This window comes from Sceloporus undulatus, chromosome 9 (assembly GCF_019175285.1).
Source record: "Sceloporus undulatus isolate JIND9_A2432 ecotype Alabama chromosome 9, SceUnd_v1.1, whole genome shotgun sequence".
NCBI classification, from domain to species: domain Eukaryota; kingdom Metazoa; phylum Chordata; class Lepidosauria; order Squamata; family Phrynosomatidae; genus Sceloporus; species Sceloporus undulatus.
Window position 1 is genome coordinate 1,534,702 of NC_056530.1, and position 23,687 is coordinate 1,558,388.

General features: G+C 43.1%; 1 protein-coding gene across 1 annotated transcript; it reads left to right on the top strand.

Annotated features, from left to right (window-relative positions):
• The first annotated feature begins 1,774 nt into the window (after nt 1-1,774).
• On the top strand, nt 1,775-23,256 carry CRYBG2 (crystallin beta-gamma domain containing 2). Its single transcript, XM_042439781.1, has 19 exons — nt 1,775-3,484; nt 5,699-5,749; nt 6,211-6,329; nt 7,560-7,716; nt 8,829-8,968; nt 9,533-9,659; nt 10,054-10,089; nt 12,045-12,181; nt 13,390-13,516; nt 14,794-14,936; nt 15,422-15,548; nt 16,672-16,704; nt 17,346-17,458; nt 18,866-18,995; nt 19,432-19,571; nt 19,732-19,855; nt 20,568-20,726; nt 22,462-22,621; nt 22,909-23,256. Exons 1-19 carry the CDS (start codon nt 1,775-1,777, stop codon nt 22,995-22,997), a joined length of 3,822 nt encoding a protein of 1,273 aa, XP_042295715.1. The 3' UTR covers nt 22,998-23,256.
• Nucleotides 23,257-23,687: the final 431 nt, after the last annotated feature.

Sequence of the window (23,687 nt, forward strand, 5' to 3'; positions counted from 1 at the left end):
ACACAGGGCAGAGAAAGGCAGCTCGAGTATTTCATTCAAATGGAAGAAAACAGATCTTCCAAATCAAGAAACCAAACCTTCCTTTTCCAAAGTAACATCTGCATCCCAGATGACGGAGAAAGCGGGTGCTAGATCCCACAGCCCTTCTCGGGTGTCCATGCTTCTTGAGGCCTGGGAGAAGGGGCTGGTAGGGACGGACACCACTGAGTCACCCTCCCCATCAGACAGCAGGCGCTCCCGTTCTCCAGTCCACAGCAGGCGTTTACGTTTCTCCAAAGAAGCTTCTCGCCCTCTTTTCCCATCAAATCCCAGGAGTTCTTTTTCACCAGTTCGTCCTTCAGTAAACGCTCGCCGATCCATTTCTCCAGCAGATACCAGGAGATCCTTTTCTCCAGCAGATAACAGGCAATCTCTTTCTCCGACCCGTTTTCCAGCAGATACAAGACGATCCCATTCACCGGCGCATGCCAGGCGATCTCTTTCTCCAGCAAATGCCAGGCAGCTTCTTTCTCCAGTACAGAGCAGGCGGTCCCTTTTCCTAGGAGATGCAAGGAGGTCCCGGTCTCCAACAAAAACTCGGCCTTCCTCGTCCCTAGCGGATAACAGGTGGCCTCGTGCTCCAGCAGATACTCGGCGATCTCTTTCACCAGCAGGTACCAGGCGACCTCTTTCTCCATCAAATGCTAGGCACTCTTGCTTACCAGGAGATACCCAGGGACCCTCAGGAGATCCATCTTCTCCAGCAGATAGCCAAAACTCATCTTCCACAACAGAAAACCATCACTCCTCCTCCCCAGTAGATTCACCTTCATCTCCTTCACCAGACACCCGGTCCTTGCCTTCTGTGGCAGATATCCGACGCTTATATTCTTCAGGAAATGCCAAGTGCCTGTCTTCCCCGAAAGAGAATAGGCACCCATATTCCTCAGTAGAAAGTGGACATTCATCTTCCTCGGCAAATACCAGGTACCCATCTTCCCTGGAAGAAAGAAAGCACCCATCTGCCTCAGCACAAACCAAGGACTCATCTTCCCTGGAAGATGCCAGATGGCCATTTCCCCCTGCAGAAACCAGGTGTTCCTCCTCCCCAACAAATGCCAGGCTCTCCTCTTCCCCAGCTGATGCCAAATTCTCATCTTCTCCAGCCAATGGCAGTGGTTCACCTTCTCTGCCTGAGTCTAGAAGTTTTTCTCCCACTTCCTTTGAGAAGTGTTCTCATGCCCTTAGCCCACCGAGGGACTTTTCAGCTCATGGGCCTGTATTTGCTCAAGTATATTCCCCAAGCCCAAAGCCAAAGATCCTGATAAAGACAGAGATGCAAGATACTAATAGCACAGCAGCAGGCCAGTCCCAGGAAGAAAACCACTGTGGTGTTGCTACTGACCCCCTTCCAGGCTCTGAATGTCAGCAAGAGAGAGAGATCCACATTACAGATGGATCACAGGAAGAAAATCTCCCTCCCACTTCTGTCAGCACTAGGATAGCAGAGTTCCAGAGAAAAAACAATACATCAAATAGCACTAGCCCTGCTACAGCTCAAACATCCCCCAGAGAATGCAACGTGCCCAACACCTCCATGCTCACAGACCAAACAGAAAGCTACCCATCAAGATCTGGCAACAGCATTTATTTCAGTGGGGGAAACTATATGCCCAGTGTTATGAGCACCCAACCTTCTGCTGGGCCTTGTGTGTTGAGTCCCTTGCCCCACGCTGTTAGCTCCAGCACTGTAGTCAGATCCCAAACCCAGTGGTACTCTCCCAAGGGCAGCAATATGGTTGTCTTTAGATCTGACCAGCAAGTCATTGTACCACAAGCTGGAACTACCACTGTCTACAGAGCAGGACGAGAGATTGTCATGGCCAGCTCTGGGACAGAAAGTGGGAGCAAATCCCAGCAAGAGGAGTCCCTTGCTTCAAGCTCTGTCACCTGCATTTCACCAAAGGAAAACTGGCAGCCCCAGGATGATCTTCATGATACCAAGGCCCCCAAAGTAACCCCTGCATCCTTCTCAGATGCTTGCAATCCATCTGCAGTAAGTTCTCAGCCAGAAAGCTGCATGACTCAGTCTAGAAGTGCCAGCATGAGCGACGCCCAGAGGCAAAGGTGTACGCTTTTGCCAAACCCAGCATTCACATCAAACAGAGATGCTACCACATTTGAGGAGGGAGTTGCTCCTTTCAGCACACAGAGAGACTGCAGCCTACACAGCAAACCTGTCTTCCAGAGAAACAGCAACCTGTTTACAGAGAGTAGGTCTGAAAGGGGAGAAAGCATGATTGATCCAGGGGACTATGTGACAAATGGGCCAGAACAGGACAGTAATCTGTCAAAAGGGGAAGCAGGCAGTTTATCTGGATCCCAGAGAATTTGGTGCCCATTAGATGCTGAAGAAGAAATCTGTGTGTCCAGAAGTTCCTCTGGATCCCAGGAAATTGCTCCACCAGACCAGAAATTCACCAGTCGGACAGAGCTAATTGAAGAACAGCAAAGCGCAAGAAAAGATTCCCTGGCGTTTACACCAGACCCAAACATAACTCTTGCTGAGACAACAAACCACTCTGAGGAGCCTCCAAGCCATAAAAATGGAAACAGAAACAGTATGGCAGAACCAGAAGAATTGGTGGATATGGAGCTTTTTGTAGACACCCTCCGTAACATGGAGCCTGCTGAACTCAAAAAACCCTTAAAGCTCCTGCCCAGGTCTACGCGCCCTTCCACTCTTGCGAAGCACACTGTCCTCCCACCCATCCATGAAGACCACATCATCACACCAAAATCCAAGATGCGTCTCCCAGCAGCTCTGGGAGAGTTATTTGCTCTCGCTGAAGAGAAGAACTCAGAAGAAAGAGAAGATCTCAAGAAGGAAGACACTGGATTTTCAGAAGAAGAGGAAATAGAGAACCCATATCGCAGCATGGATGAAAGGCAGCAAGAGAAAGAGCAGGCCAGAAAGTCTTACCCTTGGGAAAACAAGTCATTCAAGACCGAAGAAGAAATTGGGTCTTTCCTGGGGAAACTGCAGCAAGGCCTTGGGGATCAGGAAGTCAGTGTCATTGCCCCAAAAGCTTTGGCCAACCAGACCAACTTGATCAGAGCCAACATTCTCAAAGGGATCTCTCTCTTGTCTGGTCTCCCAGACAAGAAGGTGGTGGAAGAAAACAAGCCTTATTCCCGCCTGGACAACAGCCTTCTTTACAGCAGATTCATCTCCCCACATTCCCAATTCAGAGAGTCAACAAAAGGGAAAGACGTGAGGTGCTCCATTATTTTCCTGGACCCAAGTGCCCCGAAAGGCAACAAAGAACACCAGACATTTCCAAGTGGGATACAAATGGAAAATGCATATAAACATCGAAGCTCTGAGTCACCATCTGCAAGCCAAGCTGAGCCTTTCTCCAGGATGTCAGGGGCAAGCAGGAGCTCCAAGGAGATGACTGTCCAGTCCAAAGGCACAGAGTCGCCATCCCGGTCAGCAGCTCAGGTGAGCAAATCTTGGCTGTGCAGCAAGGTAAGCAGTGCAAGCTGGTGGCAGGTGTAATGATGTGACAGTCCATTCAGAAACATTCTCTGGAGCACTGGTGGGAAAGTGGACTATTCATTGCTTGTGATCTGTGTGTGCATCTCTGTGTATGTGTGTAAGTAGATCTCCTGTGCCACAGTATATGTAAACAGGGCTTTTCTGTACCTGGAATCTCCGCCTTTTGTACCTGGAGTTTCTGGCACAGCATTGAATTGGTGCCAAGAGGGCTATACAAAACCTGCCTTCAAAAGGATGATGATTACAAGGCCAAAACCACTCAGCTGCTGAGCTCTGCCTGAAGTCACTAGGTGATGTTGTGCCTGAGGAAAGGGTGCAAAAGCATGACCATTATTATGTTGTTATTTCCCATAAATGGCTGATAAAAAGTCAAAATTCAAAGATATAGCCATGTTAGTCTGTAGAATCAGTATGTAGAGGGATCTTATAGCACCTCTGAGACTAACTGAAAAAAAGAAATTGGCAGCATGAGCTTTCGTAGATTTTAGTCTACTTCCTCAGATGCATTTGAATCCAAGTACCCCGAAAGGCAACAAAGAACACCAGACATTTCCAAGTGGGATACAAATGGAAAATGCATCTGAGGAAGTAGACTGAAGTCTACAAAAGCTTGTGCTGCCAATTTCTTTCTTTCAGTAAGTCTCAAAGGTGCTGCTAAAGAGTCAGTGATGCTCATTAAAGAGATTGGACAGAAGCCAAAGGGTCTTCTTAGGACTGGCACAAGGAGGGGTTGCATCTGGCTAACAGATAACAGTACAATTTGATTATTTGTAGCACTTATAAACTGATCCATAGCAAAGATTTTGGAGCAGTTGATTAAAATAATAGCATGGTATAGTGGTTTGAATTATTAGTGGTTTGAACATTGGGCTTTGGAGATTTTCAGATGGGGGAAAAAGCTGGGAGTAAAGGGCATACTCCCGGTATAATTGTGCGATCGCGCTTAATATTTTCAGATGACATTGCACTCATCCAGGACTTATCTGGTGAAGACCCAGGAATGCTCCAGCAACAAACTATTCACTGCACTTCCTCATGAATGGTTTGTTGCTGGAGCATTCCTGGTTCTTCCCGGGGGAAGTCCTGCATCAGCACAATGTGTGTGAAACTCTTCAGTGCGATCTCGTGATTATGCCAGGAGTATGCCTTTTACTCCGGCTTTTTCCCCCCATCTGAAAATCTCTTATGACCCTGGAGACCCATCTAGCCATGGAAACCCACTTGGATGACTTTAGGCTTGTCACACTCTCAGTCTCAGAGAGAGGCAAAGGCAAACCCTCCTCTGAATAAATCTTGCCAAAAAAACCCATGATAGGGTTGGCATAGGGCTCTGTAGGGCTTAATGATGGCAGTTAAAGTGGAATCATAAGGCTACGACAGTGTTGTGAGAAAAGGGGCTTGTATTTCAGTTCATCTCAAAGGACACCCTAGCTGCTGTGGCAGTGGCTTTTTGCTGCTTCTTCGATACAGTGCATGTAAACGCTGCACCAAAGACGCAGCATAATGCCGCCCGCCATCTGGTCAGGGAGGTGGTGTGGGGGCGGAGTTGGAGCATGCGCACATCTTCACACCACCCCCACGCCAGTGCATAACACCAGTCTATTGAGCCCCTGTCTTCAAGTCCACTTTGACTTATGCTGACCCTATGAATTAGAGACCTCCAACTCACTCGATCATCAATAGTTTTGCTCAAGTCTTGCTGTTTCAGAGCAGTGATTTCCTTGATTGAGTCTATCCATCTGTAATGTGGTCTTCCTCTTTTCCTACTGCCTTCTATCTCACCAAGCGTCACTGTCTTTTCTAGTCAGTCATGTCTTCTCAATGATATGTCCAAAGTACAACAGTCTCAGTTTTGTCATCTTGGCTTATTTGTCTTTTTAGCAGTCCACAGTATCCATAGAACTCTTCTCCAGCACCACATTTCACATTTGATTCTCTTCCTACCAGGTTTCTTCACTGTCCAGCTTTCACAGCCATACATAGAAATGGGAAATATAATGGCATGGACCATCCTAACTTTAGTATTCAATGGTATATCTTTACACTTCAGGATCTTCTCTAGTTCCTTCATAGCTGCCTTTCCAAGTCTTAGGGGTTGGGGACTGGGATGTTAATTTTGTTTCTCACACTATTTCCCATTTTATGTCTAAACTGCAGCAACAAGAAGAAAATAAACTTCCAAAGAAAGTGAACGTGCGGCCAGGGAAGGTATGGAGGCAAAACAATATATGGAATGGATTGGTGGTGGTGATGTGAGTTTGGGAAAGTTACTTTGCGGGGGGACAAAATTCCACAATCCCCCAGCCTGTTGCAGGATTTGGGGAATTCTTCTCCAAAAAGTAATATTTCCAAGGAGAAGTTGAAGCCTTTCATGGCCAGCATCCATATTTTTGGGTGGGCTTTTTGGGCTATGTGGCCGTGTTCTGGAAGACCTTATTCCTGACATTTCACCAGCATCTGTGGCTGACATCTTCAGGGAAAGCATCTGTGGCAGGGATTCTCTGAAGATGCCAGCCACAGATGCTGGCAAAACGTCAGGAATAAACTTTTCCAGAACACGGCCACATAGCCCGAAAAACCCACAAAAATATTTCCAAGTTTGGATGCTGCATTGTTGGTAATCTTCTCCCTCTTTCTCTTCTTCTGTCTCTCTTACTCACTCATTGTAGATTATTCTATATGCTGAGTCAGGCTTTGGCGGTCAAAAAAGAGAAATCTGGGGTGATATCATGGATGCCACATCTTGGCCACTCTCCCACACCATTTCCATTCGAGTGGTTCGAGGAGGGTAAGTGGACCATCAGTTGACTTGCTGTAAATTGCACTGGGTGGGTGGGTTATGTGCCAGGTATCCAGAAGGGGCAGAAGTCTCTGGAAATAGTGAGAGTTTCCAGATCTTTTTTATTACCATATATACGCGACTATAAGTTGACCTCATGTATAAGTCGAGGGCAAGTTTGGGGGCCAAAATTATGGATTTTTATATTACTCATGGATAAGTCGTGACCAAAACCTAGGTTCTAAAAGATGAACCAAAGGAAAACAATACCAAAGAACTTACAAAATTCAGAAGGTTTGTATTTACACGAAAGGCTGGATGGATGAGAGAGTAGAGGGAAGTCAATGCTTCCAGGTCAGATTATATTCTTGCCTTTCACCAGACGATGTTTCCTTTTTATTATTATTAGAATTAAAGTACAGTATTTTACTTTACCTATGGATAAGCCGGCTCTGTTTTTTTGGGCCAAAATTGTTGACTAAAATTTCTAGACTTATATATGAGTATATACAATATTATTATTGTACATGCATATTCATGGTTTTGTATCCAAACTCTTCCTTGAAATATCCTGAGTGTCCTTCCTTCTCCCTCCCTTGTGTTCTTCATTCCCATATACCACATGCAACATTTCAGAAACGGGTTTTCACCCATTTCCACTGCGTCTCCTTCATTATTATTCAGGAGTTATAGTCAAAGTGCTAAAGTACTTTAGCAACATTACACCAGATGAGCATTAGATTCCTTTTGTTTTGGCGCAAACATTCCTCAAGCATTCCTTGCTTGATCTTAAACAATAGTTGTGTTTGGTGGCTGTGACCAGCTTAGCTAGTTCTGTGATAATACAAATACACACAGCCAAGTGAAGATACGCTTCATTTTCAGAAATACCCGAGGAAGAGGACAGCCCTGTATGCTGCCTCGAGCTCATTGAAGGAATGGCACGCCACCATTATAAATAGGAAATAAATCTGTAATATTACAGAGTAGCCTGGAATGTTATTTGCCAATCACTTTTAAAATTCAAACAAATGACAGGTTTGCCAGCCATTTGTGATAAGTGTCCCCAAGCTTGAATGTTACTGCAGGAAGCTTTCTTTAAAAAAAAAAAAACCCTGAAGAATGTGGATGGGTACCTGCTCCATTTAGCAGTCACATCTGTCTTGTACAACTAGCCTAGCCCCAACTCTGGCCTTGTCATTGGGAATAACCAAATGAACAGTTTTTTGTGATCTCCAGCTGGGTGATGTACGAGAAGCCACGGTTCTATGGAAGGAAGTGTGTGCTGGCGGAAGGGGATGTGGAGATCACAAACCCTTGGAGAATGTACAACAGAGATGGGGCAGCAGCTGAGGATGCACCGTTCCGTATTGGTTCACTCAAGAGAGTCGTGCGAGTAAGCGGGAGAAGAGCTCCTTTTCTTTCTTTCTTAAGAAATATTTTTATTAAGAGTATAAAACTACAATCGACTAGTATAAAAACAAATGAAAGAAGAAAAGATAACAAAAGAAAAAAGTAGGAAAAGAAAGGGGGGAAAGAGATACAGTGGGCCCTTGTTATCCGCTGAGGTTGGGTTCTAGGACCCACATGGATAACAAAATCCATGGATGCTCAGGTCCCATTAAATACAGTGGCAAAGTAAAATGGTGCCCCTTATAAAAAATGGAAAAATCAAGGTTTGCTTTTTCAAATATGTGTGTGTGCGCGCTGGAAAAAGAGGGCCAACTGTATTTACTTCTGATATTTACTTTCCTATCAGTGGTTTTATATTTTGTTGTTGTTAGCTGTCCTCAAGTTCACTTTGATTCATGGTGACCATGTGAATGAGACACCTCCAAGCCCCCTTGTCCTCAGCTGCTCTGCTCAGGTCCTGCAGGTTCTGGGCCATGAGCTCCTTGGTTAAGTCTATCCATCTAGTATGCAGTCTTCCTCTCTTTCTGCTATGCCCCACCTTTCCTAGTATTGTTGTCTTTTCTGGTGAGTCACACCTTTTCATGATGTGGCCAAAGTATGACAGCCTCAGCTTGGTCATCTTGGCTTCCAGGCAGAGTTCAGGATCACAGTATATAAAGTATATAGATTGCAGTAATTATAGGTTATAATAATTATATATATAAAGTATATAGATTACAGTATGCAAGGTGATCTTGTATCCCTTTTGAGTCTTATTATTATTATTATTATTATTATTATTATTATTATTAAGCTTTATTTATAAAGCGCTGTAAATTTACACAGCTCTGTACATACAATCTTTTTAATTGGACGGTTCCCTGCCCTCAGGCTTACAATCTAAGAAGTTGTTAGTTTTTGTAGACTATTGGTACAACTTTAGTCTCAATTAGTCTCATAAGAACTCATCCAAATAAGATACCCCGTCCCTGACTGTCTAGGTAACTTGACTATTAGAAAATTTGAAAGCAATGTTGGTATTTGTGGTACATTTAAAGAAACAAGAATTCTCTAGCTCTTTCTTCTCTTATCAGTGGAAAATCCTTTCTGTTCCAGGATTATAAAATCCCTGAGATCAGTTTATTTTCTGAAGAAAATGGAGAGGGCACAAAACAGAGGTTCACAGATTCCTCAGAGGACACACGGATGTACAACCAGCCCTTAAGAGCAGCTTCTATCATTGTATATTCTGGCCTGTAAGAGATATGCTGTATATTTATCTTATTTAATTTTAGGTATTTTATATGTATTTTATTTAACTTTTTGGGAGTGATGTCTCAAAGGAATGTACAAAAATAAGTAGAGATGCTTTTAAGTTGGTGTACATTGAACCATCAGTAAGCAAAAGTGTCAGTATCTCAGCCATGTATGAAAAATGTTTTGGTTTTTGGAATATTTCATACTTCAAAATTCTGGATATGGGAGGTTCAATCTGTAGTACTTTTGACAAATTCATATCCATTTCAGTGGAAAGAGGATCTGCATGTAATCCCATCCACAAAGATATTAGGATCTCAGGCTCTTAAGCCACACTTTCTCAACACTCCTGGCCTACCTGTCATAAGATGAAGTCCTGCTTTATAGAGGAGGCGAGAAAATGGATGAGGAAAGGAACCAGTCAGAGTAGAGTGGGAAATGCAACAGTTGGAACAAATAAAGTAAAACTGTCAGCACATCAAGTTCCCAGTTCTACTTGGGATGGTTGAAAGCTCTCTGGGGAAGGTCAAGTTTATTCACATTGTTCTCCATGTATCCTACAGGTGGCTTGTTTACTCAAAACCATTCTTTGATGATGACCCCTATGTGCTGGAACCTGGTGGATATCCCAGTTTGCAAGCCTGGGGTGCAAAGGACCCCTCTGTCTGCTCCATACATCCCATTAAACTAGTAAGTATCCTTTTGATAGCATCCGCCTTCTATTCTTTCCATGTGTATATGTGTCAGGAAATTGCACATCTGAGTCATCCACTGATGGGGAAAACAAAGGAACACAAGATAACTTAGGCACAAGTTTTTTTGAGGTTCATATAATGACTTAATTTAATAAGGCTGTAATGCTGTAGTCTTCTTGTCATAGTCATCTAGACAAGAAACAAGTCAAAAAGAAAATGAGCCCCAAACTGCTGACCTACTAAGATATAAAGTGAGATGGTAATGCTAATGGGTGCCCTGCTGTCCTTCTCTTCCTCTTCTTCATCCTGGTGGAATTATGAACTGAAAAGGGAGACAGGGTAGTCAGATCCCCTTATGGAGTTTTCACTTTGATTTATCTCTCTTTCAGGGTTGTCCTGTTGTAGAAAAACCTGGAGAACCCAAGGTATGTGAGCTGCTGACAAACTTGACTGCAGAGCAGAAATACCTTCTGCTTGTGTTTGTTGCACAATCATAGTTCTTATCAAACTGCACTAGCAAGAGTTTTCTCTGACATTGGAAAGATCAGAAAATTTCTGTATCAGGACCCCAACACTGTATTTCTGCAACTCCAAGAGCTATAAATCTGCTTCTTGCTATTAAGAGAAACCAATATTCTGAAGAGCCCTAACTGAGTGCCATTCTATATCAGAGGTGGGCAAAGTCTAGCTTCTGGGCCATATGTGGCCCCTTGTCCCTACTTTTGTGGTCCCTGAAGCCTCACCACTAGTTCCCAAACTCCTCCCCCAATTTTTTTAAAATCAGTGTGAGTTCTGAGAATTTTTTGTCACAAAACCACACATAAAGCCCTCCCAAATATACAATCACATGTGAAACCACACCAGGCCAACATATACCCCAGGAGCCAGTATTTATCCCAAATAGCAGCATTTTCATTTGCCAGAAATGTGTAATCCATTTTGACAGAGTCTATGGAGAAACACTGAGGCATTTGGGCTTGCTGTGGGGATCTGGAAGGGCAAATTAGCTGCTGGTCCTCATGCATTTGCCCACTCATGGTCTATATAAAAGCCCAATCGACAAGCAGGTCATTGACAAAGGAACTTTCATGACTACTCCAATTTCAGGAATTTAGGTGTGTGGAAAGTCATTGGTGTCTGTATGGTCAGGCCCTCCTAGAAGGGGACTCTGCAAGGAACAAGAATCTCCCGGCCACTGAAAGCACAGTCTAGCGATGGGGACACATGTTGTGACTTGGGCAAGAACTTCAGTTGGCCCTCGGTATATGCGGACTTGCTATCTGTGGATTTAAGTATCTGTGGCTAGCAAGCCTGCTTGTCCCAATGGCAGTGCGTGCACATGGCCCCGCCACTATTAGGGACAGCCAACATTGTCCCCAGTGATGGTGCATGCACTTGATGTCCCTAAGTGTGTTTATGTGCATGTGCCACCATTGAAGTTCCATTGTCCCTAATGGTGGCCATTGGGGACAACAGAAATAGAGCATCTGTGGATTTTGGTATACACAAGGGACTCCAGAACGGATGCCTTGCTGATACCGAGGGCCAACTGTCCTGCCCTAGAAAGATCCCACTACTGTAGCTATCTCATCCGGGTTTGAGTTAGAGTAAGAAGACTGTGCGACTGATGTACACATTTCCAAGCTGAATCATGCTCAGGAAAAACCTGTTCTTCTTGTTTCTAGCCAAAAACAACTTTGCAGAGTGTGGCAGAGCACATGCATCCACCCTCTTCCTCAGCCAGCTGTGCAGTGTGCAGATAGGCTGGCTTTATGGCAGTCATGAAGCCCTAGCATGAACAATATTTCATGTTTCAAAAAATGAATTGGCTTTTTGATAATGATTGCAGGAGAAATATCTAATTGGATAAAGCAAAAATCTGTCAACAGTGTTAGGAAACAGTCACAAGAAAGAGCAAAAATATAATGTTTACGATCACAGAATTGAAGGTGATCTCAGCCAGTCAAGGATTCTGTAGCTGCTTTTTGCAGTAGGTAGACTAAATCAGCGCATGCCAAGCTTTCTGATGTGAAGAGCTCCCAATTCATCCCCTCCCTTCCAACTATGACAATGACTGGTGTGTTTGTGCCCATTGGCAAAAATTGTTTCTTTCTTTTCTGGAAATGCAGCAGGGATCAGCAGCCAATGGCTTGTAGACTGGAAGCCAATGGACCATCACATTGAGTAACACTGGACTAGACAACCTCTAATGTTTAATTTTGTGACTTATTCTACAACCTATTTTGGTTCCCCTCTGTGTAGCCATTTTTTCTGCACTTTTACATACTCCTTCACTCCCTTAAATTTTTAATCTTTTTAAATTAGATGGGCTCAAGATTTATTCTTGTTCTTCAAGCTTTGTCACTCTCTCTTCCTACAGGCTGTGATTTATGAGAGGCCGCATTTCCAGGGCCATAGCTGGGAAGTAAGCCGGGATATATACAATGTGAAGAAGCCAGAAAACAACCAGGACTCCGGAATGCCTACTGCAGGCTCTCTGAGAATCATGGGTGGCTGGTGAGTGTCAGGATACAATAAGTTCCCATTGACTGAACGTGGGAAACTACCTTATCCACATTTGCTTGGTTCTTCATTTATATCCCGTGTTTCTCCCAACATGGGATCCAAGGTGGCGTACCATGTTTTAAAAGCACAATACAATTTTTAAAACTCTTGAATGAAAAGTTAAACCCAATTAAACTAAATTTCTGTTTAAAAAATGCAAGTGAAAAACAGTTAAAAACAGTATTAAAAAGAAGTTAAAATAGCATTATAAGATTTAGCATTTACATTTCTATACTGCTTAATAGTGAACTCAGCACTCTCTAAGCGGTTTACAGTCTGTAAGCCAATTGCCCCCAACAAGCTGGGTACTCATTTTACTGACCTACGAAAGGATGGAAGACTTAGGGGCTGTACACACAGCCCTGAAGGGGTGGCATGCAGCCGCCCCATCTTCATCTGGATTGGGGCTATGGCAGCCTCATGCCACGGCCCCAATCCAGCCTCTGGAGGGTGCAAAAAGGAGCTGCACAAAGCAGCTCCTTTTTGCACCCTCCAAAGGGCACTATATCCATAGCAGCATGGCTGTATGGTGCCTCTTTGGTGCTGTGTCATTTGGACACCATGCCAGAGGTGTATTATGATGCTGCGCACTGTCTGGAGTGGCGCACGACATCAGGGCGCCTTGAGAGGTGGAGTCGAACATGCATCATCAAGACACTGCACCCTGACTCTGCCCCCAGGCCAGCCTTTTAGGCCGGTCTGGATAGCCCCTTAGTCAACCTTGGAGCCCCGTGGGATCAAACTCACAACATTGTGGCTGTAGTACCAGCATTTAACTGCTGTGTCAACAGGGATCCATAGGCTTCCCTTGCTTAAGATGTTTAAAACATAATTTAATTTTTAAATACCCCCCACCCCATTATAAGCTTTATTTACTGCAACACACTAAAAACCAAAAGCTTTCTTAAAGTAGGTCTTTACCTGCCAGCAAAAGGATTGCAGGGAAGGAACCAACCAGACCTCCCAGAGAAGGGAATCCATAGCTTGGGAGCAGCTACCGAGAAGGCTGTCTCTCATTTCTTCAACAGACATGCCTGGTATTGTAGTGGGACCAAGAGAAAGCCTTCCCCTCCAGATCTTGGACCATGGACAGGCTCATATAGCAAGAATCAGTTTCTCTTGTCTACTCTTCTTCTAATGTCAGATGTTTCCCTCTTCAGCTGGGTTGGTTATGAGAAGGAAGGCTTTCGTGGCCACCAGTACTTGCTGGAAGAAGGAGAGTACTATGACTGGTCTCAATGGGGAGGATACAATGAACAGTTGGTGTCCCTTCGGCTGATCCGGACGGTGAGAATCCATGCCTGCTCATGGGGTGGGGATGCAAGGTTTGTGGCTGTGGAGGAACAAAAATTTCCCTATTTGTAGCCAGTGCCTAATTTATAAGTGCTATTTGAAGCCAGTGCCAAAAGTCAAATCTATCAGGAAGAGACAGAGGTGGTCCACATGTGTTCTGTATTTGTGTGTATGTGCCTTCAAGTTGTCTGTCATCTCATGGCAACCCCATGAATTTCATGGGTTTTTCTTAGGCAAAGGAATACTCAGAGGTGGTTTGGCAATTCCATCCTCTGAAATAAGGATAAATCATAGTGCACAGGACCAGGGAGCTGGAGAAGGAGAAGGACTTTAAGGACACCAGTTCCTATTTAAAAAAATTATTTGTAGTTTTATTGGCCTAAAGTCCAATGTTAATGTCAATTAAAGTAGACCATTGACTCACTACAACAATATAAACATTGAGTCAATGCTTCCTTTATTTGTGTTTCTGGGTATTTAAATAAATAGTATGTCCTGTTAAAAGCCAGCATGGTGTGATGGTTTGAGCGTTGGACTATGACTCTGGAGACCAGGGTTTGCATTCCCACTCTACCATGGCAACCCACTAGGTGACCTTGGGCAAGTCACATTCTCTCAGCCTCAGAGGATGACAATGACAAACCCCTGAGAAGAAGCTTGCCAAGAAACCCCCATGATAGGTTCACCTTAGGGTTACCATAAGTTGGAAATGACTTGAAGACACCATCTGTTTCTGTTATTTCTGTTTGTTACACTTATCTTTATGTACTGTATGTTTACATTTATTTATTACTCCCTGTGGGAGTAACAATTAGATTTGGGACACTCTGGTTATACATTTTATTCACAAATTAAATTAAATTGCATTTTTTTTAAAAAAAATAAAGACTATTTCTTAAAAAAAATTGCAAATTTTTTAAACTGTAAGTCAACCCTCTGTTTTTACGGAGGATTTGGAGACTTGCAAGTATTCAAGCCCCATAGGCTTGAATGGGGTGTGCCCCATTGAAGATAATGGAGGTTGCCCCTCCGCGCATATTCAAGAATGCCAATCCCAAGTCTGCGAGAAAGGAGGGGTGGCTGTACTGTAATAATAAAAACATCCATACTAATACTGAGATTTTTGCTATGGTCTTTTACACCTGTGATTTCCTTCTGTCAATGCATGATGGTTTCTCTGAAGGTGTAGCATCTCCATCTGAGTTTAGATGAAGAAGTTGGGTGGTGCTGCATGACAACATGTTTCATTTTGATGTTTCTTCCCTGGGCAGGACTTCTTGGACCCAGCCCTTGTACTATTTGAAGCCATGGACTTTGAAGAAGGCCCCAGTATTGAGCTTAGTGAAGCACTGCCGGATGTTGAGCTGGCCAGCTATGGAACCATGACGCAGTCCATCCATGTTCTGAGTGGAGTGTGAGTTTCACCTAGGGAATGGCTGGGAAAAATTAGTTAATAAGAAAGAATACATGACTGGGAGGGTAGCTGCAAGAAGTAGATTGGAAAAAGCAATCACAAACCAAGACGTAACCACAAGCAATCACAAATCTTATTCAGCTGCATGAACATAACAAGGGGTTCTACCAGAATGGTTTGCAACTGAGATGGCCCAATGGATGGCCAAGCCAACAGGTACATAATGCTGACTAGAGATGGGTGGAGTTGTAATTCCACACATCTGGAGGGTGACAAATTGAGCAAGGCTTGACTTGGGAACTAAGAATCTGAGCTATGCCCATGGATGTCAAGACCTGCGGGTAGAAATTTCATGTTTTGGGGCTGGTAGGGATCCAAGGTTGGGAAGAAATGGTTTCACTTGCAAAACACTACAACAAGCTGTGGGTGCTTTGGGAACTGGGTCATGAGCATGGAGGTTGGTGTAATTTTGTTCTCATGGCCAGGTGGGTGGCCTACGAAGACAAGAATTTCGCTGGGGAGCAATATATCCTGGAGAAAGGTGTCTACCGCAACTGTGAAGACTGGGGTGCAAGCAACTGCCAGATCTCCTCGGTGCAACCTATCCTCCAGGTCAGAATCCACAACTCTGCATTCATTTATCCATGATTCAAAAATTATATGCTCAACCCCCCCACCATCACCATTGCCACAATTCTTTAGTTTGGAGGTATAGCCTTCCGTCTCACGTTTCTATACAAGTTAGTATCTCACCCCTTTAATAGTTTCTGAGTAAAAGCTCCAGTGCATTCCATTCCACTATTCCCTTTTCATGTTCATCTATAATCACCTTACATTCACATGCTTCCACCAGCAAAGTGGTAGGTCACTTGCCTTGCATTGACTCAGTCTCTGGCATTTCTAGGTAGGGTTTGAAATACTCCTATTGGAAACTCTGGAGAAGAGTTCACTATGTTGAAAATATTGGGCTAAGTGGTTTGATAAGAATTAGCACATTATTTAGAATCATGGGGACTGAAGCTTCATTTTTCAGGGGATGCCCATATCTTTTGCATGCAGAAGATCCTAGGTTCAATTCCTGGCATCTCAAGGTAGAACTGGGAAAACTCCTGCCAGCAACCTTCTGTCACTCAGTGTTCTCAATATTCAACTTGCTGGATTACTGATCTGACTCAGGGTGCATCTACACTGTAGAAGTACTGCAGTTTGATACTGCCTTTAAGTGCTGTACCTACATCCTATGGAATCCTAGGAATTGTAGTTTTACAAGGTCATTCACTTTCTCTGCCAAAGAGTGCTGGTGCTTCACAAAACTACAAATCCCAGGATTCTGTAAGAAGGAGCCACAACAGTTAAAGTGGAGCACATTATTTCTTTGGTCAGTCTTAGTGATAAAACTCCAGGTACAAAACTGCAAAGCTCTTAAAAGTCAGAAGAGAGCCATTGTGTTTAATAGTCTTATCCTCCAGGAAGCTGTCCAGGGATGTAGCCAGGGGAGGGGATCTGGGGGTCCGGCCCCCCCCCCCCTTCCTAAAATCCTAGCTACGTCCCTGAGCTGTCTAATCCTGTGTTGAAGGCCATTGCAACATCATGTATCTAAATTAATATAGATGTTTTCACTATGTGATGGCCAGGATCATCTGGCCAAATACAGAATACACAAGACTCTTACCACATCTTAAAAATATATTATAAACACCTCTCTCAATCTGTCCCCTTCCCTCCCTTCGTCCAGGTTGGAGAGCACAGTCTGCACTTTGTTTCTAAGGTAAGGACTGGAATTTAAATGCAAGGCCTGAGGGTTGCTCTTATACTCACCTGCAAAAATATTTCTACGTGATGGAATTTTGTTTTTGTTTGGATCTGCTAGGAGATGGATCACAGCTGGATTAATGATTAAGACAAGTTGCTTATAATAGTTGCAGATAGGATTGACTGATAATTAATAAATACTCTTCTGTAGATAATTTATCACATTATTCCAAGAACTCAGGGCTGGTAGGAATGATTTTATGAGAGTAATAAATAAAATGTGCTAAAAAGAGATACTTGCCATTTCAGAGGTGGATATATCCAAATTTTAATTAGAAAAGAGTAAGGAGTACTGTAGAGTTCTGTGGCAGATGCGGAGACTTGTAGCTAGGTATGTACTCATCTGTCATTTTTAAATGTTAGGGCTTTTCCTAACTGAGAACTGTAGCTTATAGTACCAGACTTTTCTGCTGGAAAATTCTTTATTCAGTGCATCCTTAGAGAACTAGTTTCTAGGGTTATTTGGGGAAAGGGAATGTCTATGAGTAAATACTGTATGTTTGTGGGATTTGGATATTCCCAGCTATATACCAGCTCTAATATTTTCATCTTTATTATATCCCCAGTTTGCTCATATCTGATCTTTTGGTTCTCCAGATCCAACTCTTCTCAGATCCAGACTTCTTGGGGAACTATATCTCTTTTGAGGAGGACCAAGCATTGCTTCCAGAGAACTTCAATCCACGCTCCTGCAGGGTTAATGGAGGAAGGTAATGATATTTCACTGTTAGGACATTTGAACTAACATGATAAAAGAATCTGAATGGTATGATAAGGAAAACTTGTTCTAAGGATTTAGGTTATCATGACCTTCTTAGTTCATGATCAAGATGTGTTAAGAGTATTCCTGGTTTTCCATGAAACTGAATAAATAGTGTTAGGTTTGAAAGTGGTAGAGGAAACCCAACTTTTTGACAATCTAAAGAAAGATTCCAGCCTCTGTATAGCCCACAAAATTCTGGTTTCCAGCTGAAGATGTTACTTGGAATTGAGATCTGCTTTGCACCCTGGGAAGTTGTTGAATGGAACAGAGGTCTAGTTGCTTTTAGGGATTAATATATAGACACACATGGAGCTTAGCCGTGTTTTGCATACCTGAAAGCTATTACACTGGCATGCAAAGCACAGCTTCTGAATTAGCATGCAGGAATTGGACTGTGCTTTGTATGCTTGCTCAAAACATGTCCAGAGTAAGAAGAAATACATACGGATCTTCCAACTTTGCTTTATCCACACTCCGTGGCATTAGAAATACACACTGCTGGTTTGCAGGTTCAAGACCCTTCCCTAGTGGACTCTGGGTTATTTTAAAATGTTTCGTTCACAAACTACACATTTTATATGCTTTTATAAATTTCATGTTTTCAGGGATGCTTTGATTGAGAGTTCCTGCATGGCAGGGGGTTGGACTGAATGGCCCTTGTGGTCTCTTCCAACTCTACAATTCTATGATTCTGTAATTCTAACCCTAAAATCCAGATATTTGTACAACTTTTATCTTAAGATATACTGTATTGTTGTACACTTTCCCACAAAAATATTATCCGCGAAATCCCCATGAATGATTTGTTGCTGGAGCATTCCTGATTCTTCCTGGGATAAGTCCTCTTTAATCGCAATGTGTGTGAAAATCTTCACCACAATCATGCGACTGTCATAGGGAAATGCCTGTTTAAACCCCCGATTCCCCCCCTCCCCGTGTGATAAACTCCTGAGAAATTATTGCACCGTTCAGAGAAGTGAGAAAATCAAGGGACAACTGTGTCATGTTTTTGTGTATTAGCCTGGGAGATGTAAATCAAGTTCAGCTCCCATAAAACTGTGGACCAAATGTATTCTTCAAGTATCCACAGTTTTTGTACATTCATACTTATATGCAATGAAAGATAAATGAGACGTTTTCAGCTTAATGCAATTCCTAGTCCTAACTAGAGGAGATCCACTGAATCCATGGGTGAATGTTAACTCATCAGTTTGGTAAATCCCATTGATGCAATGATCTAATCTAGTTGGGCCCTAGCAATTGGATTTATAGCCTTGGCTTAAAAGTAGCAGAGTGGGTCAAGATTTTTAAATGAGATTTGAAGCTTTGAATGCACTTTTCTGTCTCCTTTCAGCTGGATTCTCTATGATGGTACCCAGTTTGAGGGTGAACAGCACATCCTCTCTGAAGGCGAGTATCCAACGTTGACCTCCATGGGTTGCCTCTTCACCACGGCCATCCGTTCACTAAAGAAAGTCCCCATTGTAAGTTGCAACTGCTGTCACCTTGGAGGTGCTATTTGGGTGCTTATTTAGAGGTCTTTTCTTGTGTTCCAATACTTATTTGTTTACCAGCTTTCATAAATTGCATAGATCAAAATACAAGTTGAATCTTCCTTATCCAAAATACTTGGGACCGGCAGGGTTTTGGATTTCAGATTTTTTCAGGTTCTGGAATATTTGCATATGCATAATGAGATATCCTGGAGATGGGATCCAATTATTATTATTATTATTATTATTATTATTATTAAGCTTTATTTATAGTGCGCTGTAAATTTACACAGTGCTGTACATACAATCAGTTAAAATAGAATAAAATAAAATAAAACAAACCTGCCTAAGCCCTACATTTTAATGTATCATCCTGCTCCCAACTGTGTCATCCCTGCTTTTCATTCCTGTTTGTTTTTCCTCTTAGTTCTTCTCTGAGCCCTCCATTTTCCTGCATGGACTGGAATGTTTTGAAGGGAAGGAGATTGAGCTCAATGCAGAAGTCCGGAGCCTCCAGGCCGAGGGATTCAATAACCATGTGCTCTCTGTGAGGGTGAAGGGTGGCATGTAAGTAAAGGAGAACATGTATCGTGTGTTACTACCTCAAATACATCAGTCAAAACTATTGATTCCCAAATTATGAGGGACTGAGAGGAGTGAAAAGATCTGTGTTCATTTTTTTTATCTTCTTGTTTTCTCTTTACTCCTTGTTAATTCCCATGCACAGTTGGGTATTGTGTGAACACACTGACTTTCGTGGCCGCCAGTGGCTGCTGGACCGCATGGAGATCACCAACTGGCTGACATATAGTGGACTCCAGCACATTGGCTCACTTTACCCCATCAGACAGGTGAGCGTCCAGGACTCTGCTCTTCTGAGTTTGGGGTTGGGATAAGGCAGAGGTGAGCCACATCTCCCTTCTGGAATCTCTATGGATCACATTTGCTTTCCATGACCCATATTTGCTTTGGTGCCACAACAAACTACCATTCCCAGAATTCCGTAGCATTGAGCCATGGCAGTTAAAAGTGGTGTCAGACCAGATTATCTCGGCTTTGAAATCACACCGTGCCACAGAAATATGTATACTCTGCATTTTTTTAAAAAAATTAACATTCTGTATGATGAGATGTTTGACATGTGTGGGTCATGCCAGTTCCTTTTATTTTACATCATTTTCTGTTTGCAAGCCATGTGCAAGGGCATCATAGTTCCATCCATAACCTGGGGAAATTATTCAACAACCACTTCTTTTGCTTTGATATTTCAACATGCATTAGTTGGGGAATTTCAAGTATATCTTCATAGACTATATGGCTTAGAAATATAATTTTAAAATATAACCACTCCTGAAAGCTGCACATTCTGGAAAGCTGAATTCTGTTCCTTGTGTTTTGTACTTCTGTGATCCTGCAGACTTGAGGCATAAATGCCTAGTCCTTCCAATTGTCACTGTGGACAGATTGCTGCACAATATGAAACAAATAACCTTTTCTGGCTCAGACTAATGCCCGGTGGTGTCCTTTTTGTCTCATCTTGTCTTTCTCCCTGTAATCCTCCAGAAACGGATCTACTTCCAAATAAAAAATGAAGAGCTGAAGTCCTTTCTGTCTGTCCCAGATGATGTTGAAGACATGAAAGCTGGACGTGTTTTGGTCTCAGAGCTCAGTGATAGTAGTAGCTCCATCTGGTACTATGAAGATGGACTTCTAAAGAACCAGGTGGGCTTGCAGATGGTTCCACATTCAGTCCTTGATATCTCCATGTAAATCTCTCTGCTCCTTCCATGTCTCATCATTGGCTAGGCTGGCTAAGGCTGATAGGGATTGGAGTTCAGCAACATCTGGACTCTCTAGAGGTTACCCAATCTTGAGATAAAAGGATCTCAGGTAATGGATGGGGTTAAAGGTCCACTGCAAATCAGAGTAGACAATCACAAAGTTTTGGAGGAAATACATCAATATTTTTAAAATGTTGCTGCTGTAAAGAGTAGTGATAACACTCTAGAATAAGAAGTTGAAGAGGTAAACAGAGCCTGAAAACTGACAGCATAAGGAATGGGACTTATGGTCCAAAAAAGCAACACTTCCAAGCTCTAATAATTCTAAAACTAATACTTCAAAAGTCAAATTTAGTAACTGTGGTCCCATAGACAGGCCAAAATAAAGCTGCTTCGGGTCACTTTGGAGGTATGCTGTTTCAATGATGCATGTGTCCTAAGAGTCCACAAGCTGTGCCAAATCTGTGCTCTAGTCCTTAGGACTGGAGCATGGCTTTGGCGTGGCTTCCAGCCTCTTAGGACGCATGCATGATTGAAAGAGCATACCTCCAAACTGACTCGAAGCAGCTTTATTTTGGCCAGTCTGTAAGGGGTCTGTGTTATTCTGTTGTATCTCTGTCCCACTCTCCAAACCCTCCCTCCAAACTCAGCTCAAGGAATTTTATTTTGAAACCAACAGTGTTTTTGTAACATCGGTTTTCATTTGTTTCATGCTAATGAAGTAGTTTGGAAATAGTCTCCCTTTCTTGCCCATGCCTTCTTGTATTCATAAATGAAAAAGAGAAAGGACAGAAATGTTAAGGCATTTTGCCGCCACACTGCAGAATTAATGCTTTAACTGCCATGGCTCAGTGCTATGGAATTCTGGCATTTGTAGTTTTGTGAGATATTTGGCTTTCTCTGTCAGAGAGCCCTGGTGCTACAACAAATTACAAATCTCAGGATTCCATGGGATGGAGACATGACAGTTAAAGCAGTGTCAAACTGCATTAATTCCACAGTGTGGTCGCAACAACCACAGATAAACCGAAAGATATAGGAGATAAAATACTTCGAAGCAAGGGTGTCCCAATTTATGCAAAACATACACATTTAAGAGTAAATTACTGTAATATATATATTTTCAGCACAAGGGCAGACTAAATAGTGCATGGTTAATGAATGGAATAGCTTTCAGAAAGCTGCAAGTTTGAGTGGAGTGAAGAGTTGCTTTGACAGGCTCCTAGTCAGCATTGCTTCCTCATTGCTTTTCCACCAACAAGGACAAAGAAAATGGTACCCATATTCTTAAAGCAAATGGGAACAATTTTTGTGCAGAAAAAAACCACTGGGGAGTTAAAAACAACTTTCCGTCCATCTTGGCCTTTAAGTATTAGTGACACACTAAGTGATAACATTGGAGCATTTCGAACTTCATGTGCTTATTGTGACAGCCCCCATTACTATGACACCAAGGAGAACCAAGAAATGCAGCCAGGCAACTTACTGGGTAACTTTAGGCCAGGTACTTTCAGAGTGACTTACCTCCCAGGGTTGTTGTGGGGAGAAAGAGAGTTGCTTATTCCACCTTGGGCTCATTGAAGGAAAGTGGGGAATATAAATGTGATGAATATACAAATACATACATCTGGCTATTTTCATCTAGACAGACCTGACTGACCTTTCTTGGGTTTTAGGCTGCAGCCAACATGAGTCTGCAGGTGATCGGTCCAGCTGGAAAGGGCTCCAAGGTGGTCTTATGGTCTGAGAGTCGAGTGCCCCGGCAAACATGGCGAATCGATTCCTCTGGGAGGATCTGCAGCCAGATGTTTGAAGACAAAGTCCTAGATGTAAAAGGTAAACCCTGGACCAAAGAGAAGGAAGTTGATTATTGAATTAGCACCAGGAGGCACCAGTGTGGTGTAGTGGTTTGCATACTGGACTTTGACTCGAGAAGATCAGAGCTCAATTCTCTGCTCAGCAATAGAAACCCACTGGGTAACCTTGGGCAAGTCACATTCTCTCAGCCTCATCCTATGTTTCCTCATAATGTGTCCATATGGTCCAGGGTCAAGGAGATAGAAACATTGGGAGATACATGTTTATTATATTCAGTCCACTAATTCCTTCCTTCTTTTGCACAGGAGGCAGAGCCTATGATCAAGATCATGCCATCCTCTGGGATTCATCTGAAGAAAGGCCCACACAGATCTGGCATATCCAGGTGCTCTGAAGATGACAAGAATGGAAAGGTGGTGCTATGTTCAGAACCAGGAGTCACTTTGTATGCCATAGACTTTCACCTTTTCCTGTCCAAGGCGCACCTTGGAGATTTTGGCATTTTATCTGGGTAGCAGAAGCCATCCTTCCTCTACAGATCACAGCCTGGGGGAAAGGGGATACCATTCTACACCAACCAGAGATTCTGTCTTCTTGGGATGGGCCTGTATTAGGGGAGAAGGCAAAAGCAAATTGGTTTTCAACCACTCGGAACAAAGCCCAACAGAAGACAGGGATCTCTGGAATTATGAAAGTAGTATGTAAAGAGATCTTGTCACACCTTTGAGACTAACTGAAAGAAAGCAGTTGACAGCATGAGCTTTCATAGACTTAAGTCTACTTCCTCAGATGCATTTGGAGTTTTGAAAGATGCACTATGTTTGGCTGGGCCAGGACAAGGCCTTGCACTGTAGTGGAAGTAAGTTTTGCACTGTTAATGTAGGACTTTTGATTGCAGGGACAATGGTATTAAATGTCACCTCCCCTGTTCCCCCTGAGCTTACTTGGACTGGAAAGCCAATCTTCCTGGCAATAACACTTTGTTGTGAGCTATCCCTATTATATTGCAAAGTGTTTCAGGGCAACTTGGACTTGGCCAGGCTATTAAGAACCATCAGCTTTACAGAAGGGAGGGAGGGAGACA